The following is a 17,601-nucleotide window of genomic DNA, read 5'->3' as shown; positions in this document are numbered from 1 at the left end:
CTACACTGTCCATATATGGACACAGCGAAGTCACGCACTTCTGCAGCGGAATCCCCGACTCTATGGCCGGGGATGCCGCTACAGGAGAAGTGCATGACTACACTGTCCATATATGGACACAGCGAAGTCACGTACTTCTGCAGCGGAATCCCCGACTCTATGGCCGGGGATTCCGCTACAGGAGAAGTGAGTGACTACACTGTCCATATATGGACACAGTGACGTTACTCACTTCTGAAGCGGAATTCCCGACCTGTGGCAGGGAATTCCTCTTCAGGAGAAGTCAGTGACTACACTGTCCATATATGGACATTGAAGTCAGTGACTTCTCCTGGAAGGGGGGGGGATGGGTGGCATCGCCTACAGGGGGGGGGCATCGCCTACAGGGGGCAGGCGGGGGGCATCGCCTACAGGGGGCAGGCGGGGGGCATCGCCTACAGGGGGCAGGCGGGTGGCATCGCCTACAGGGGGCAGGCGGGTGGCATCGCCTACAGGGGGCAGGCGGGTGGCATCGCCTACAGGGGGCAGGCGGGTGGCATCGCCTACAGGGGGCAGGCGGGTGGCATCGCCTACAGGGGGCAGGCGGGTGGCATCGCCTACAGGGGGCAGGCGGGTGGCATCGCCTACAGGGGGCAGGCGGGTGGCATCGCCTACAGGGGGCAGGCGGGTGGCATCGCCTACAGGGGGCAGGCGGGTGGCATCGCCTACAGGGGGCAGGCGGGTGGCATCGCCTACAGGGGGCTGGGTGGCATCGCCTACAGGGGGCAGGCGGGTGGCATCGCCTACAGGGGGCAGGCGGGTGGCATCGCCTACAGGGGACTGGGTGGCATCACCTACAGGGGGCTTGGTGGCATCACCTACAGGGGGCTTGGTGGCATCATCCACAGGGGGCTGGGTGGCATCATCCACAGGGGGCTGGGTGGCATTACCTACAGGGGGCTGGGTGGCATTACCTACAGGGGGCTGGGTGGCATTACCTACAGGGGGCTGGGTGGCATTACCTACAGGGGGCTGGGTGGTATTCCTACAGGGGGCTGGGTGGCATCGCCTACAGGGGGCAGGGTGGCATCGCCTACAGGGGGCAGGGTGGCATCACCTGCAGGGGGCTGGGTGGCATCACCTGCAAAGGGCTGGGTGGCATTACCTGCAGGGGGCTGGGTGGCATTACCTGCAGGGGGCTGGGTGGCATTACCTGCAGGGGGCTGGGTGGCATTACCTGCAGGGGGCTGGGTGGCATTACCTACCAGGGGGGCTGGGTGGCATTACCTACCAGGGGGGCTGGGTGGCATTACCTACAAAGGGCTGTGTGTGGCAACAAATTTAAATGAAATTCATCCGATTTTAAAACGGACAGGGAAAAAAACGGATGCAAATCGGGTCCAAATCGGCCGGTAAAAACGGCAACTCGGCCCGGAACGGAATCGGAACGGATGCAAACCGGCCGGGAAAATCGGCCAAAAACGGCCGATTTTCCCGGCCGACACTCGGACCCTGTCGTGTGAATGAGGCCTGACTGTATAAATACTTCAATAGCTAACTAATATGTCCAAATTTCTATACACATAAATCACTAGGACCATCACTAAACACTACATCACCTATTATTCCATATAAAATAAATATAGATAATCACCGTAGATATACCAATATTAAACATTACAACATGTGTGTGTATATATATATATATATAAAACCCAAAATAATAAGAGGTCCATTAAAAAACCAGACCAGACCCACAATCATTGTAATAAATATAAAGTGCACAAGTGTAAGTCAATGGGTTCGTGGATGATAATCCCGATCAGAGAACCAACCAGCACCCAGGAATTACGGGCTCCGATCAGGATGAGCATCCCGGATCCATCGATAACGTGAATAATGTTTTATACACAACATGAAAATCTCATAAAAGTACATATGCAAACTATATTCCAGTTCTTAAAATAAAAATAAGAAATATATATATATATATATTAAATTAAAAATTAAATACATAATATCAGAACACCAAATATATGTAGTTCATCCTAAAAGTGAAACACACAGTGTATGCAGATAAGTTATACATAATATAGCAACTTCCTACAGATATACAATAAAAATACATTAATACAAAGACTGTAATACAAGGAATGTCATTTACCATGCATGTTGTCCCTGTAATAAGATTTATATCGGAATGACCTCACAGGATTTGAAAATACGTATAATGGAACATATCAGGGAATATAGTTTGCATATGTACTTTTATGAGATTTTCATGTTGTGTATAAAACATTATTCACGTTATCGATGGATCCGGGATGCTCATCCTGATCGGAGCCCGTAATTCCTGGGTGCTGGTTGGTTCTCTGATCGGGATTATCATCCACGAACCCATTGACTTACACTTGTGCACTTTATATTTATTACAATGATTGTGGGTCTGGTCTGGTTTTTTAATGGACCTCTTATTATTTTGGGTTTTATATATATATATATATATATATATATATATATATATATATATATATATACACACACACACATGTTGTAATGTTTAATATTGGTATATCTACGGTGATTATCTATATTTATTTTATATGGAATAATAGGTGATGTAGTGTTTAGTGATGGTCCCAGTGATTTATGTGTATAGAAATTTGGGCATATTAGTTAGCTATTGAAGTATTTATACAGTCATGGATTGGATATTTATTTATGCATTTTTCATATATCAACTAAACTTTTTGTATCTATGTATTTGGGTTTTTGGCACTTCATAAATCGATTCCATTGATGACACTTTCCCTCTATTGTTAATATGCTCCTTGTTTTACTCACTGGGTACTTGATGCGAGCGCGTGCGGGTCGCGTGATCTCTTATGCGCCGGACCGGAAGTTGTCAAGTAGGTTTGAGAACGAGTCCTGGTTTCCAGGTACAACTTCCGGCCGTGACGCGGACGGTCTGACGCATGGAGATGGGCGTGATCTGCCATGCGCCGATTAACATCATCTCATTTGAGCCTGTACTTAACCCCTTCCCGACATTTGACGTAAATGTACGTCATGGAAAGCATTGACTTTCCGCAAAATGCCGTACATTTACGTCAAATGTTTGGCACCGGCTCAGAAGCTGAGTCGGTGCCATCATCGTCGGATCTCAGCTGTATCTTACAGCTGACATCCGACTGTAACGGCGGGGACCGAAATTAGCGTCGATCCCTGCCATTAACACCTTAAGTGCAGCGCTCAAACGCGATCGCTGCACTTAATGTGTTTGCAGCTCATCGGAGCCCCAGCAATGAAATTGCCGGGGTTCCGGTGGCTGCAATGGCAACCGGAGGCCTAATACTGGCCTCCCGGTCTGCCTAGCACCGAAGCCGGTCAAGATCCCCACGGCGGCGGAGCCTGGTCGGCTTCCGTAGCTGCCGGCAAGATGGCGCCAGGTCAGGAGCTGATCAGGCGTCATCAGCGGTGGAAGTCAGCTGTACTGTACAGCTGACATCCACCTGTAACGGCAGGAACCGGAGCTAGCTCCGATCCCTGCCATTAACCCCTTCGATGCAGCAATCGAAAGCGATTGCTGCATCGTAGCGGTTACTAGCAGATCGCCAGCCCTGAGAGGCAATCGGGACTGGCGACTGCTGTTATGGCAACAGGAGACACAATGGTCTCCTGCTCTGCCATTACGGAAGCCGATTTAGGCCCCGCCGGGAGGCGAAGCCTAATCGGCTTGCTGTCAGTGAATGACTGACAGATCTAATACATTGCACTACATAGGTAGTGCAATGTATTAGAAAAAAAAAAATCTGACCGTTGGACCTTCAAGTCCCCTAGTGGGGAAGTGTAAAAAAAGTATAAAAAAGTGTAAAAAATAAAAGTTTGAAAACAATAAAAGTTTCAAGTAATCAAATAAAACACAATCCCCCTTTTACTCTTATCAAGTCCTTTATTATCGAAAAATAATAATAAACCATATGTATTTGGTATCGCCACGACCGTAACGACCTGAGGTATCAAAATATTATATTATTTATTGCACACGGCGAACAGCGTAAAAAAAAAACGTTAAAAACTTTACCAGAGTTTCTGTTTTTTGGTCACTTTGCCCTACAAATATTAGAATAAAAAGTGATCAAAAAGTCGCACGTATCCAAAAATGGTACCTATAAAAACTATAGCTCGTCCCGCAAAAAACAAGCCCTCATACACGTCCGTCGACAAAAAAATTAAAAAGTTATGGTTCTCACAACTTGGCGACAGAAAAAATACATTCTTTTTACAAAAGTAATTTTATTGTGCAAAAAGTTGTAAAACATAAAAAAGTGCTATAAATGAGGTATCGCCGGAATCGTACTGACCCGCAGAATAAAGTTAACATGTAATTTATAACGCATGGTGAACGCTGTATAAAAAAAACGAAAAAAGCTGTGCCAGAATTGCGTTTTTTTGTTTACCTGGCATCCCAAAAAATAGGATAAAAGGTGATCAAAAAGTCACATGTACCCCAAAATGGTACCAATAACAACTACAGCTCGTCCCGCAACAAACCAGCCCTCATACCGCTACGTCTATGAAAAATAAAATTAGTTATGGCTCCAATAAGTCAGGAAATAAAAAAATATGCAGTTGTGCCCGAGGGGAACATTTCTTCTGTTTCAAGAGGCGATTTATCAAGGCCCTAAAATTAGGGAACCAGGAAGGGGAGAGCCCCAACATATCCACTGGAAGCGACGGTGCCCGTATTATACCAGGACAACGCTTTCCCAGCAAAATTCCCCAAACTACAAAAGGTGCGGAGTGTGGACCAAAAGGGGGATAAGAAATGACACCATTTATCAGTGCGACACCGGCCTGTGCAGAAAGGATTGCTTCACAGCGTAACACACATCTATGGATTATTTATTTTTTTATATACCACCTGACTATGCCCCTTATATACTCCGCCCCGCTTACATGTACCCCCACATTATAAAACACCAGCAATACTCAAACAAATATAGTACCAAGCAAAAACCGCTCTCCAAAAGCCAAATGGTGCTCCCTCGGCTCTGAACCCTACAGCGTCCCCAAACAGCAGTTTCCTTCAACATATATGGCATCGTCATACCCGGGAGAACCCTTTTAACAATTTTTGGGGTGTGTGTCTCCAGCGTCATAAGCTGGGCATGACATATTTGCCACTGAATGGCATATCTAGGGAAAAATATAAATTTTTAATTTGCACCATCCGCAGCGCATTCATTTATGGAAAAGACCTGTGGGGTGAAAATGCTCACTACACCCCTTAATAAATGCCTTGAGGGGTGCAGTTTCCATAGTGGGGGTCACTTATCAGGGGTTTCTTTTTATTATTTCACATCTGAGCCTCTGCAGTTGTGAACCAATACTTTGTAAATCGCCAAATTAGGCCTCCACTCCGCATGGTACGCTTCACTTCTGAGCCCTGTCATATGTCCAGACAAAAGATTAGGGCCACATGTAGGGTGTTTCTAAAACCGGGAAACACCGCATAATAATTAGAGAGCTGTCTTGTTATGGTGGCACAAGCCGGGCACCACATATTGGCATATCTATGGAAAAAAATCCCATTTTCACTCTGCAACATCGAGTGAACACTAATTTCTACAAAACACCTGCAGGGTTAAAATGCTTACTACACCCCTTGGTAAATGCATTGAGGGGTGTAGTTTCCAAAATGGGGTCACTTCTGGGGGGTTTCCACTGTTTTGGGCCCACAGAAACCAATCCAGCAACATCTGCACTCCAAATGGCGGTCCTTCCCTTCTGAGCCCTGCCGTTTGCCCAAACAGCAGTTTATGACCACATATGGGGTATTGCCGTACTCGGGAGAAATTGCTTTACAGCTACGTCTTATTGATGAAAAAGGACTGTTTTTATTTTCACTGCCTAATTCTAATAAATTCTATGAAACATCTGTGGGGTCAAAATGCTCACTACACCCCTAGATGAATTCCTCAAGAGGTGTAGTTTCCTAAATGGAGTCCCTTTTTGGGCGTTTTCATTGTTTTGTCCCCTCAGGGGCTTTGTAAATGCGACATGGCCTCCGCAAATCATTCCTGCTAAATGTGATCTCAAAAAGCCAAATAGTGCTCTTTCCCTTCTAAGCCCTGCCGTGTGTCCAAACAGCCGTTTATTACCACATGTGGGGTATTGTTTTACAAATTTTGTGGTGCTTTTTCTCCTTCAGTCCTTCTGGAAATGAGAAAAAAAATTAGCTAAACCTAGATTTTTTTTGAAAAAAATTTAGATTATTATTTTCAGGGCCTACTTCGTATAATTTCTGCAAAAAAAACAGTGGGGTCAAATCGCTCACTATACCCCTAGATAATTTCCTCAATGGGTGTAGTCTCCAAAATGGGGTCACTTGTGGGGGGGTTTCCACTGTTTTGTCCCCTCAGGGGCTTTGTAAATGTGACATGGCCTCCGCAAACCATTCCTGCTAAACTTGAGCTCCAAAAGCCAAATAGCGCTCTTTCCCTTCTCAGCCCTGCCGTGTCTCCAAACAACCGTTTATTACCACATGTGGGGTATTGTTTTACTCGGGAGAAATTTCTTTACAAATTTTATGGTGCTTTTTCTCCTTTAGTCCTTGTGGAAATGAGAAAAAAAAAAATCACTAAACCTACATTTTCTTTGAAGAAATGTTGATTTTAATTTTCACGGCCTACTTCCAATAATTTCTGTAAAAAACCTGTGCGGTCAAAATGCTCACTATACCCCTAGATAATTTCCTTGAGGTGTCTAGTTTCCCAGATGGGGTCACTTTTGGGGGATTTTTACTGTTTTGTCACTGCAAGAGCCCTTCAAACCTGACATGGTGCCTAAAATATATTCTAACAAAAATAAGGCCCCAAAATCCCCTAGGTGTTCCTTTGCTTCTGAGGCCGGTGCTTCATTCCAGTAGCACGCTAGAGCCACATGTGGGATATTTCCTAAAATAGCAGAAACTGGGCAACAAATATTGAGTTGCATTTCTCTGGTAAAACCTTCTGTGTTATAAAAAAAATTGTATTAAAAATTTATTTCTGCAGAAAAATATGAAATTTGTAAATTTCACCTCTACTTTGCTTTAATTCCTGTGAAATGTGTAAAGGGTTAAGACATTTTCTAAATGCTGTTTTGAATACTTTGAGGGGTGAAGTTTTTAAAATGGGGTGACTTTTTGGGGGTTTCTAATATATAAGGCCCTCAAAACCACTTCACAACTGAACTGGCCCCTGTAAAAATAGCCTTTTGAAATTTTCATGAAAATGTGAGAAATTGCTGCTAAAGTTCTAAGCCTTGTGATGTCATAGAAAAATAAAAGGATGTTAAAAAAACGATGCCAATCTAAAGTAGACATATGGGTGATGTTAATTAGCAACAATTTTGTGTGGTATAACTGCCTGTCTTACAAGCAGATACATTTAAATTGAGAAAAATGCTAATTTTTGCAATTTTTCGCTAATTTTTGGTGTTTTTCACAATTAAATACTGAACATATCGAGCAAATTTTGCCAGTAACATAAAGTCCAATGTGTCACGAGAAAACAATCTCAGAATCGCTTGGATAGGTGAAAGCATTCCGGAGTTATTACCACATAAAGTGACACGTCAGATTTGAAAAATGAGGCTCTGTCAGGAAGGTCAAAAGTGGCTAAAGAGGGAAGGGGTTAAGGAGTGGAAACAACTAGCATATTCACCTCCTGACGAAGGAAGCGAAACGCGCGTCGAGGTGGTCCTCGGATTGGGTAGCTTTCATCATGTCCACCCCAGGTAAATAAATAGCCAATTTAGATATTGATGTGGCTTTATATATCTACATATGAGTTTTGTGTAATACTCATGCCGTAGCTAGTTGATCATTCTAGATTTCTGATCTTCAGGCAATATTTTATAGCATTACAACATTGTAATATTTCATGGCTATTATTATGGGATATGTTGGACATTCCAATCCGGGGTGTTTTTAATTTTCTGTGTTTTAAATGTATATTTTTTGGGGGTAATTTTTCCCTTATGGGATAATAAAGATTTATATTTGTTATTTCATTGTCTATTGACGTTATTTTTATATCAGGTATATTTTTGGTATTTTTATTTGGGCTATGATCCTTGTGTGGAACTGCGCAGAGACCTGAATGTCAGCCGCGGACCCTCTAGTAAATACATGTCCGGCAGGTGTGAACATACCCCAAGAGCTATACATGAGTTACTTGTGAGGATCTACTGATTTTATTCATGTTCATTTTTATATAGACTCACTGCAGTGGTCCCCAACCTGTAGCAGAACTACAACTCCCAGCAAGTACAGAAAGCCTGCGGGACATAATGGGATTGGTAGTTTCACGTTCTCATCAGTAGTCCCTCTATAGAGGACACTACAAATGACTGATAACAGGGAGCAACAGAACGCTTAACTGCACAGCCAAAGCAAGTATGATAGACGTTAGTGTCCAAAACACATTACACGTTTCTGGCCAGGACATTTGCCACGTCAGCACCGGATCCCCTCACTGAAACAAAAGTGGCAGAATTGTCTGCAAAACACCCACTCACCGGCTTCATGGTGCCCGCGCTCCGGTACCGTCTCCTCAGCTCCGCTACACACGTGTGAATACAGGAAGTGCTGCCACAAAGTGAAGTACGGAGCAGGCTAGAGAAGACCGAGCATAGCCGATTTGCAAGAGCTCCACCTGCTGGCAACACACTGAACTGTGTCATTTTATTCCATAGTCTACAGGGGGCGATATTGTAACGACAGACAGCGAGATTGCTTCATTCCAAGCGAGATCTTTCCCGGAGTAGTAACATACAATGGGATGTAGTAAATAGTTTATATGATAAAACCATCTGAATTAAGGACAAGGAAATTCTATACAATCTGTAGATCAATATACGCGGGATGATCACTGTAAAATAGTGACAAGCATTTAGGTAAAATAGGATAAGGCTTTCCTAATATCAAGGTAGCTTTAATACATATAATTGATCGGTTAATGCTTGCTGTTTATTTGAATGGAATTCAATCAATTTGCACCTGTTCTGTTGTTCGTTGACCGTCACATGGCAGCAGCGCCGGCCTTAGGTTGGATGGCGACCTGTGCGGGACTCTCTATTGCTGCCCCCCACAAATAAAAAATTAACCACATATATAGACACGTACATACTGGAATATACACACACACGCACACACGCGCACACACTTTGTGTCAGTCAGGGCTCCGTTCTGACGGAAAGCTCCGAGGGAACGTCGGAATGGAGCCCTGACATAGATGTGAACGAAGCCTTAGTCCTTATTCACACGAACGTGTCCGTTTTGCGCACATAAAAAAAGCAGTTTTTTTCTGCGTTGCAGTTCCATGTGACATCCGTGTACGGTGCGAATGTGCGGTTTTAACACGTATATCATCCGTATGTCACACGTTTTTTACGTCAGCAAAAAAAAACTGAAGGGATTTTATTTTTTCTTCATCACATCCGTGTGCTGTCCGTTTTTTTTCAATGGGTGCAAGATGCTCAAAAAACGCACAAGAATAGGACATGCAGTGAGCTTCACGCAGCGGACACACGCTGCATTAAAAAAACTGAATGTCTGAATGTCCCCACTGAATTGCATAGGTCCATGTGACGTCCGTTGTTTTAACGCACGTAAGGCGCACGTGAAATACACTCGTGTGAATAAGGCCTAAGGCTTTTGAAGTCAATGGGTGCGTGAAAATGACGGACAGCATAAGGAAACACATCCGTGTGCTGCAAGTGATTCACGCAACAGTTGCTAAAGAAATGATGAGAAAAAGAAAAACACCTTCAGTTTTTTTTTGCGGACGTAAAAAACGTGTGACATACGGATGACATACGTGCGTAAAAAACGCAGACGCAGAAAATCGCTGCATTTTTAAGCATGCAAAACGGACACGTTTGTATGAATAAGACCTAACAGTGATAGCTCTCTGAATACAGATAATGTAGTAGATGTTACCTGCAGTCCTATGTAACACCACAGATCACATACAGTAATAACGGAGTACAGATGCTGGGGATGGAGCTTCCTCCTCTGCACTTGCTGCCTCTGCTTCCTCTTTGTGTAATGAGGAGCTAAGAACAGAGCTCAAACAGTGGCGCCCCCTACATGTGGGGAGGCTGCAGCGCCCTCGCACAGGTCACACACCCCTAAGGCCGGCCCTGCTACCCAAACAGGAAGTGCAAAGAAGCCACATGAGAGCGAGATGGTGGAGAAACCGGTCAGTGTAAATCATTTTTCAATAAATACACAAGTGAGGGACATTTATCTGATAAAATAAAGAGCCGCCTGAGACACCCCCCTAGACAAGTGTGTTATGGCTGACAGGACAGATGCTAAATGTGATCAGAAACAGAAGGGGCGACACTATTAATGGTGATATTAACTATTGCTTTTCCGGTTTTCATAACAGATCTTCATCTAATGCAGGAAAATACCAAAAACTAGTAGCAGCACAAAGACGTTTCTTAAAGGGACCGTTCCAAGAAATGTTCCAGGAACTGTCGCTATGGGAAACCATGATTGTGGCGTTCACATGCGGTTTCCCATATACGGTATATTATCTCAATATTAGCCAGAGTTGAGGGAAACCGATAAGGTCACGTGTTCCAGCGAGTCCATGCCATCCCCGCTCTGTGGGCGCTGTCTAATGCTTCACCACAGACCACTGGCTTTTGGCGACAACCGCTCTTTCCCTTGTTCGGAGTGTTTGTAACGAGTTTAGTTTGGCATCTTCTTGGAAGCTAGAACCAGCCGACCACTTCAGTACTGTTCCCTTCAAAAGTAGAGTGGTCATCAGGATAATGCCAGCTAGTCTGTGGATACGAACAAGAGTGCGCCAGCCCCAGAGAGCACTGCTGCAAGAAACGTATACTATCCTAGCAAGTATATGGAGGATTTGCCTGCAAATACATCAGTCCAAAAGGCATACTGTACCCCTATTATCTATCCATATTCTGGATGTAACGCCAGACCAATGTGGTTCTCGCATCACTAGGACCTCTGATGCTATAAGGTCCGTTCAGGAGAACCGCAGTAGGTCCACGTGCTACATCCAGAATAGGTATGGTCAAACACAGGGACAATATGCCTGTCTGAATGAGGTCTTAGGGCTCATTCAGATGAGCGTGTTCCTTGTCCGTGTGCTGTGCGTTGAAATAACTGACAGAACACGGACCCATTCATTTCAATGGGGCTATTCAGACGTGCGTGAGTTTATACACAGCGAGTGTCCGTTGCGTGAAACTCACTGCAGGTCCTATATTGGTGCATAGTTGCGCACCTAGTCGCCCATTGAACTCTACGGATGCGTGAAAACCACGGACGTCATCCATGTGCTGTCCGTGTATCACACATCAGTTACAAAGAAATGCAGAGAAATTAAGAAAAAAAAAAAAAAACGGACGTGAAAAACTCATGCCACACGAAAAGCACAGATGCCAATGGGCAACGCTCACGGACATGAAATGTAGGAAAACCGCTGTGTTTTTTACACGCGCAAATCTGACACGCTCGTCTGAATGTAGCCTTAAGAGTTAGGTCGCATTTAGCAGCTTTGTATGGAAGCCTTTCATTTGGTTGAAATAGGATCAAATCCCGTCAGGACGAAGCAGGCCCAGAAGTTTACCCGCAGTATTGCGGGCACAAGAAGCTGGAAGGAAATGACCCCTTTAACCTGAGCTCTCCTCTGCGGTCGCGCTCATGTGTGAGAAGCCCAATACAGATGGGGCGACCTATTGAAAGACAATGGACTAAAACAAGCAGCTTTCTCTCCTCGTGACAATAAAGCCAAACAACACAGAGTAAAAGCTTTAGCTTCCGAGTTTTATTTACATAGGAATTGTTCATCTAGTGGTCTCAAATGAAGGCTAAGTCCCTTCTATATACATGTTCTATATACAGGTTTATACTTGAAAAGTAAGAAAACTGTACAATAGCCACAAAAAATTAGAAATACTTTGAATGACATAAAAGAAATACATAAATTCTATATATGTAACATTCGAGTTTACACGTGTGGACTGAAAATCATAGAGCAGCAACACAAACCAGGGGCGATGTGAGCCGGTCTAGTGTAGGTCCTCCACGGCGTCATTGCTTCCCAGGCCTGGTTATACATTGAACGTCTTACATTTGGATCTGGTTTTGTTTTTGTCTCACAGAGAAAAAAGGAATTTCTACAAAATCACAAAATAACACACAATACCAATAAACGGTAGTTGCCTCAGGAGACCGGGAACGTTTGAGGGTTTAGGGAATACTGCATTTAAAAGATGTACCTTCCACATGAAATATATCATTGTAAGTGAAATAAATACCAAGTTAAAAAGTTTCCGATGCAATAACAAATGTTAATATATTGGGAATTGTAATACATTACCAATAAATGGAAATTATACACAAAAAAAGTTGGTCAGAGACTTTGCCTGGGAACAGCCTATGTCAATGGCACCGAAGCAATCCGTTCCAACTAATTCGTCAAACATTTTTTAGTCTGTAACTTTTAACAAGACTATTGTGGCTTTAGTAGGACGAGCAGACAAGGGTGACCCCAGAAGGTAATGCTTGAGAGCAATATTTTGCCAAGTAAATTTCAGTGGTGCACAAACCAATGCCAAGTGGTTTATCTGTCCTACAGAATAGGGCACTGCTTTACCTTAGTCTAGGAAAGAAGTGCGAGATCTAAAAATCACAGTCCTAGACAATGCCAATAATATTTAAGGCCTCATGCACACGACCGTAGCCGTGTGCACGGCCGTGATTTTCAGGTCGGCCGGCTGCGGACTGTCAGCGGACTGTCAGTCGCAGGCCGCCCGCACATGCACATGGCCGCGGCCATTGTTTTCAATGAGCCCGGACCGCAGAACCGGGCCGTAATAAGACATGCTCATTCTTTCTGCGGTCCGGGCTCCCGGGCCGTGCACGGACCGCAAAAACTACGGTCGTGTCCACGGCCCCATAGAAAAAAATGGGGCCGCAATTCTCCCGTGGATTTTCGGGGGAATTGCGGCCGCAAAAACACGGTCGTGTGCATGAGGCCTTAGACTCTGGTACAAAACGTACGTTTAATATTCAGCACAAAACCGATCCAAAGCTTCAAAGAAAAACTAGACATTTTACAATATTCCACAATTTAGGTTTTCATAAAAAAAATTGAGTAACTCGTTTAATTTGCTTGTTTTGTACAACTTTTTAGTGACATTTTATTGGTTCATACGGAAGATATATTCAGAGTCCTGCAGGACTCCTGACTGCAGTGCATTGTGGGAGCTCCGATAACACTTATATCTTTTCCACACGCCGCTGAATATTTTTCGCATGCGGCAGAATTTCACATACGCAGCATGCTCATTCTGTTCTGCATGTTCACAGCAGATTTAACCCTTTTCAATGCAGAAGGGGTGAAATCCGCAACATAATCCACATGTAACATGGAAAAGCCGCAGAACATTTGGCTGCGTTTTGGTACCCTTAAGCTGGCCATACACGAGATAGCGGTTGGTGACCGCTATTTCTGCTGACTCCACCCTAAACATGCATGCTGGACTTCACCATAATGTACGTGCTTATTTTGATGCCATGATTGTGTCTGGGGAGATCGCAGTTGGCCACTTCTAGACCAGCAGATAATCTGCACGCGGTCATGACGTTTTCCGCCAGCATATAACGTATAGCTATTGCCATAGTCATCTAGATCCTCCCCTCGGCTGTCGCTTGCATGTTACGGTTAGGATAACGGGGGGCCAGTAAACGTTCAAATTGTTGCTGGGATTTCTCTTTAATCTTTGTCTAGACTGGAGATTTAACGAGTTTTCTGACAGAAATGATCATATAAGTGACAAGTACAATAAAATATTGCGCAGAAAGGCCAGCACAAGCTCCGCACACAACGCTTAGAACCATTAATACGTCACCGACAAGTGTCTATTAAAAATGAATCCCCTAATAAAATGCTATTTCTACGATCACCCCTCTACTCATTCATCGTCGGCTGTGATGCAAATAATACAGACCAGTCCACTCTAAAAAAAATAGAACATGGAGAAGGGATAAGGAGAGGAAAGAAAAGATTTTTTTGCCTTAACATTCAGTATTGCACATCTTAAAGCCACTATTTAGATTCGGCTCCTTCGGTTTATGTAGTGAGTAGCATTGAGAGACGTAGACAGTTATAAAATATATGCACAAACTACAGACTGGAGCGGAGCTAGAACGTTTGCTTAGTGTTATTGAGCGGAGATCCACAATCTGTCAAGGTCGTACATATTTGCACTGGATACAACAGATGATAGGAATAAGGAATGGTAGAATTCACATTTACAGAGGACATGGCTCTGCATGGCCCCTAGCCAGTATGATGCCGGACAATCACTCTCAGCAGAGCTGCACTATAGCAGCATTTCTCATCGGCAGATGACACATTTTCCCATTTTGTAATCTAGGTACATTTAGGATCCAGCAGTTCTAGCATAGTCCGTACAGCATAGTGCTCAAAACTGACCTGTAAAGGATTGGGATTATTTTTTTCTGAATGTGTGATTTATAGAGCTCGCTGAGATCTGGTCAATCCACAGTCCCCATCAGTCCTGTTCCTGTGGTAATCCCCCCGCATCACTGACTCGGAAAACTACATGTAAAAGCCAAAGCCCCCACCCTCCCCAATTGCATTGGTTTTTTTGCCATGACTTAGCGCTACATCGCAGGTCTCATGCACTCGACCGTTGTTTTTTTCAGTGTCCGATCAGTTTTTCTTTGCAGATAGCACAATGAACCATTCATTACTATGAGGTCATGCACACTTTTTTTTTTTTTTTGGCGGATCCGTGTGTCAGTTTCCCAAAATGATAGAACATGTCCTATTCTTGTCCGTTTTTGCAGTCAGTCTCTCTCATTCTAGTGTATGGATACGCAAAAAAGCCGGACAGCACACGGAAGCTACTAGGATTTGTGTTTTGCGGCATGGAAAACAGAAACGGTCGTGTGCATGAGGTCTTACTGTGTGGATAGAACACAGATTTATTCCTTCATTTTCACTTTTAAGCAGATTTTAAAGAATAAAAAACCTTGAGGAAAACACAAAAAGCAGAAAGTCTAATTTTTTGTAAATATTGAACAAGGACTAAACAAAGTCAGGAGAGAAGAAATCTTATAAATCAGGACACGGATGCATTTTTCACCATGTTCTCCTAGGGCGGGGGTTCCCAGATGTCCATGAATAAACGGCACTCTTCTCAAGACAGACGCAATTGAAAACCAGTCAGATTGAGGTGTTCAATCAGTTGAGTTTTTTGCGACACAAACAGCTAATTTTCATAAACCGCTAAGAACCCCATAGTCCTATCACTTCTATGTGTAACACCTACATCATAAGGTTATCACCATTACAAAGAATGACAATAAACCCTATTCAAAAACTCTGATCGTCTTAAACTGGCCCTACACATAAGATGGCCATTGTCCCCAACCTCCCTACCCATAAACATGCTTGTTCAGTCTGGGGAGAGAAGTCGCTGACAGTGGAAGAACAAAGGATCAGCTACAGAGAAATCTAACGCCCTATATCCTTGTTTTCCATGAAACGTGCCCTCAGGATGACTCCATACACATTCATTATGTGAACATTTATCTAATATGTATGGGTACCTTTAAATGGGTTTCTCCAAAAACCTAAAGCAGGGTTACAGTGTCTTTTCAATCGAACATTCCAAGATTGCAGAGATCTGTTCCGCTGACAAGGAGTGTATACACCCGCTCTGCCGTCCCATTGGACTGAATTAAGGCATACTGAACAAGTTTACAAAACCGGCTTACAAAGTCCCAGAGAAGTCCCTAAGTATTGTACTGGACAAAATAAACCTTTATAGGTTTCCGGGAATAGAATCGTTTTTCTACACTAAAAGCTGCTGAGGTTTCCTTCCATCACGAATGTGTATTATACATCGATGGTTGGATACAAAAATCACACAGTCATCAGCATTGCCAACATACATATTCTACCATGTGCGGATGGCGGCGTGAGATTATCGCCAAACAGGATGAAGCAATGTGGTCTGTACCGGGACACCAGAAACAGACACGGTTATAAACTGAAGAGGTGCCAAAAAAAGAGAAAACCCGCTGCAGATCTGGAACACAATATACACCAGTAAGAATTTTATCTTTAGGACTGAATCCTATTAAACTAGAACCCCTTTAAAAGTGACGTTTTAGTGTGGGGTGAAATCATTATATCTAAATAGACTCCTGACACCAGGTTTGTGAAGAAGGATCAATATATTGGAAAAAACAATTATGACTTCTACAAAAGAGCTATAATTGTATGTAGGAAGTCCACTGGACTTTACGTAAAACAAAAAATAACCCACAAATGCAAAAAGACAACGGACATACACCAAGTGATATGATGTAACTCTGCTGAGGTACATTACAGAAACACTCAAGGTAAAACGGATATACCGTTGTGCCCAATGCAGGGCCTGAGTGGGTGGCATTCAAAAAAAAAACAAAAACCATCCACCACCCACTCACTAGGCACAGCACAGTATATCAGTTTTACCTGGAGTGTTCCCCTAGGGCCTAATAATGTGCTTTTTTTTCCCATTTACAAAGACTTGGTGACTAATATAATGGAAACGTGCCGGTCACATAATTAAACACAAACACCACGACTACGTCACATCATCAGAGCAAATTGGACAAGTGTGCAAGGAGTGACTGTTGGCGAGAGCACTGCATACACATCCTAAAAACAAAGTAAAAAACTACTGTCAATATGGGATTTGGGCATCATTCCTCCCGTACTTGAGGGATTTTACAGAGCCTGCCCATAATCCACAAAGAGACATACATTTGGTCCTCTGTATTGTTGAGCGCACATGTCTACCGTCTATTGGTATAAACAAGTTGGGTTCAGACTGCCGTTTGATGTCTGGAAGAAACATTTGCACCATTACCAAAAGAGAAAACAAAAAGTGCATAACATTTTTCTTTCCAAATGTATACTTGAAAACTTAATGTACCAAATAAAAATTCCATTACAAAAGTTTATTGCATTAAATATTTTTTTGTATATTAAATATTACCCATGTGGTTGCAACAAAAAACACCTTTCCGCGTCCTCCAGAAATCAAATGCACAGATCGGTTTTGATTATCTTTTTTTCTTAATACTGACAAGAGAAGGACCGGTCTGCCTTTAATGTTAAAGTCAATGTGCAATTCCCTGGGAGGGATCCTCAAATTTTACTTGTCTGTAGTGGTTCTCAATTTTAGGACACAGCGTGTCCCTCCGCTTGTTAGAGTGGTTTCGTGCAGTCAGAAAGATCTCAATAGTTAATTTTTTGATGCAGGACTATTTTTGTCACCCTCTTTGTAATCTTTCATTAGTGAAGTGAATACCTGTAATACAGAAGGGACAAAATCAAACAGGACTGAGATACAATGTCATACCTATGTGACACACTGCAGATCTTAAATGGTAATGACCCCAGAGAGGGAGAGAAAGACTTTCCGCATTACTTATTTCTGGGCAAAAAAAAAATAAAAAAATATAAGAATTATATGACAGTTCATGGCAAAGGTCATCAATGTGTG

At 43.3% G+C, this 17,601-nt stretch overlaps 2 protein-coding genes across 2 annotated transcripts in view; both read right to left on the bottom strand.

The window, feature by feature from the left end:
* Positions 1-8,631, bottom strand: part of NOC3L (NOC3 like DNA replication regulator) — a 48,986-nt gene extending 40,355 nt beyond the window's left edge. The window contains exon 1 of the mRNA XM_075841413.1: positions 8,545-8,631. Coding sequence (XP_075697528.1) covers positions 8,545-8,553 — 9 coding nt within the window. The 5' untranslated portion in view covers positions 8,554-8,631. The remainder of the gene's footprint in view (positions 1-8,544) is intronic.
* A 3,183-nt stretch (positions 8,632-11,814) lies between these two features.
* Positions 11,815-17,601, bottom strand: part of LOC142663112 (TBC1 domain family member 12-like) — a 71,861-nt gene continuing 66,074 nt past the window's right edge. Inside the window, exon 14 of the mRNA XM_075841412.1 lies at positions 11,815-17,406. Coding sequence (XP_075697527.1) covers positions 17,341-17,406 — 66 coding nt within the window. The 3' untranslated portion in view covers positions 11,815-17,340. The remainder of the gene's footprint in view (positions 17,407-17,601) is intronic.

This window comes from Rhinoderma darwinii, chromosome 11, assembly GCF_050947455.1.
Source record: "Rhinoderma darwinii isolate aRhiDar2 chromosome 11, aRhiDar2.hap1, whole genome shotgun sequence".
NCBI lineage: Eukaryota > Metazoa > Chordata > Amphibia > Anura > Rhinodermatidae > Rhinoderma > Rhinoderma darwinii.
Note: the sequence above shows the minus strand (reverse complement) of the source record. Positions and strands in the feature narration are given on the sequence as shown.